This window comes from Pteropus vampyrus, unplaced genomic scaffold (genome assembly GCF_000151845.1).
Source record: "Pteropus vampyrus isolate Shadow unplaced genomic scaffold, Pvam_2.0 Scaffold72, whole genome shotgun sequence".
Classification (NCBI taxonomy): Eukaryota; Metazoa; Chordata; class Mammalia; order Chiroptera; family Pteropodidae; genus Pteropus; species Pteropus vampyrus.
The window spans coordinates 3,436,320-3,437,897 of NW_011888853.1; the positions used below are offsets into that span (position 1 = coordinate 3,436,320).

The following is a 1,578-nucleotide window of genomic DNA, read 5'->3' on the forward strand; positions in this document are numbered from 1 at the left end:
TCACCCCTTGGGCTGTTGCGCATTGTCGCGTGATGCCCAGCTGTCTCTAGCCATCGTAGGGTTTGATTTTGCTGCTCCTTAAACTGGATGCAAATGGTCTATGGTCTTGTGTGTGTGCGTATGTCCCTGTGCATGCCCTGAGCACGTGCGGGGCACAAGTTCTCTTTAAAGCCCCGGCTCCGATTCCTGCTTCGTCTCACTCCTGGCCCCTCCTGTCCTCAGGTCTCCCCAAAGACAGCCCCCTCTTCCCAGGAGACTTCCCTGGTCCCCTGGTGGAGCAGCAGGCTCCACCACCCCCGCCTTGCCGTATGTCTCTCCACTGCCGCTGTCTTGGCCGGGTTCCTGTGCCATCTTCCTGTTCTTCCAGAACCTTCTGGAGGGCAGGAGCTGAGCCAGTCCTGTTGCCACAATATCTGCAGCATCTGCGAGGTGCCCAGTGCTCACTTGGGAGCAGTGATGCCCCCTCTGCCCCTGCCTACCCACCAGGGGCAACTCTTGGCACCAGAACTACTGGGGAGAGAGAGGAGGGGCTTAGATGGGGCGGGGCTTAGATGGGGCGGGGCTTCACGTGACATTCAAGTGCCTCTGTCCTCTCTCCACAGTCGAGAATACCACACACTGTGAGTTTGCTTACCTGCGGGACCTCCTCATCAGGTGAGAGAGGGCTGCTGCTGGGGGGCGGGAGCTGACAGCCTTGGCCCCGAAAGGGCCCGAGGGGAACCTAAATCCTGCCTGCCCTCCTGTGGAAAGACCTGGGAAGCCCAGTTTCTAAAACACCTTGGAAATAAGGCAAGAAGGTGGAACTTCTTTTTAACCGTACGAGGTCACCTTAATGGGAAGGTCTGACTTCTGATCGCTGTGGCCTGAGTCAGTCCGGATCAGGGTCCCAGGAGCACTGGATATTGGGGGGAGGGGTCCCCAGCTCCCATCCCAGCATCCTCTGACCTGGCCTTTGACCTGGCTGAGGCTTCTCCTTGTTTCTCTTGTGCCCAGCCAAGGAGCAGTCCCTCCTCCACCCGTGAGAGAGGGCGCCAGCTCGGGGGCTCCCTGCTCGTCAGCCAGCAGGCGGGTGGACGTTGGGGGGTCAGGGCCGTCTCTTGGGGCCTCCGGGCTGGGGGTGTGTGGGAGCGGCTGGCCGAGGGAGGCCCACCCCAGGCCCTTTCCACTGCTGTTTCTGGCAGGCGGTAGAGCGGGGAGGACCTGAGCCTAGGTCGATGAGTTGAGTGCTCCACCCCGGGCACGGTCACTCCCGGCCTCTCACCTGCAGGCACCTCTAGCCACTGGCCTGGCGCTTCTAGGCTAGCACCCCAGCCCAGCACTCTCTGAGTCTGCACCCAGCTCCGTCCTTGGGCAGGCCGCAGGCTTGGCATAGAGAAGGGGGACAGAGCAGAACACATGTGTCCTGAGAGGGGCTGGGGTTGCCATAGAGACGGTCCCCCCCCCCTCCCCGCAAGCCCAGGGGCCCGGAGGGGGCTGAGTAGGGGCTGGGGGCGGGGCAGGAGCAAAGGGAGGGCAGCCGGGGTCGGGGGCCGGGAGGGGGACACGGCCACCTCTCGCCCCGTGTTCCCAGGACGCACA

At 62.9% G+C, this 1,578-nt stretch overlaps 1 protein-coding gene across 5 annotated transcripts in view; it reads left to right on the forward strand.

Annotated features, from left to right (window-relative positions):
- The window catches only part of SEPT9 (septin 9), a 142,721-nt gene extending 141,262 nt beyond the window's left edge, over positions 1–1,459 (forward strand). For 3 of the 5 annotated variants that reach the window (XM_023531737.1, XM_011362080.2, XM_023531738.1), the window contains one exon: positions 603–1,455. In XM_023531737.1, the coding sequence (XP_023387505.1) occupies positions 603–658 (56 nt within the window). In that variant the 3' untranslated portion in view covers positions 659–1,455. Of the gene's footprint in view, positions 1–602 lie in introns of all 5 variants that reach the window. The other 2 variants (XM_023531736.1, XM_023531739.1) reach the window with 2 other exon arrangements.
- The last annotated feature ends 119 nt before the right edge of the window (positions 1,460–1,578 follow it).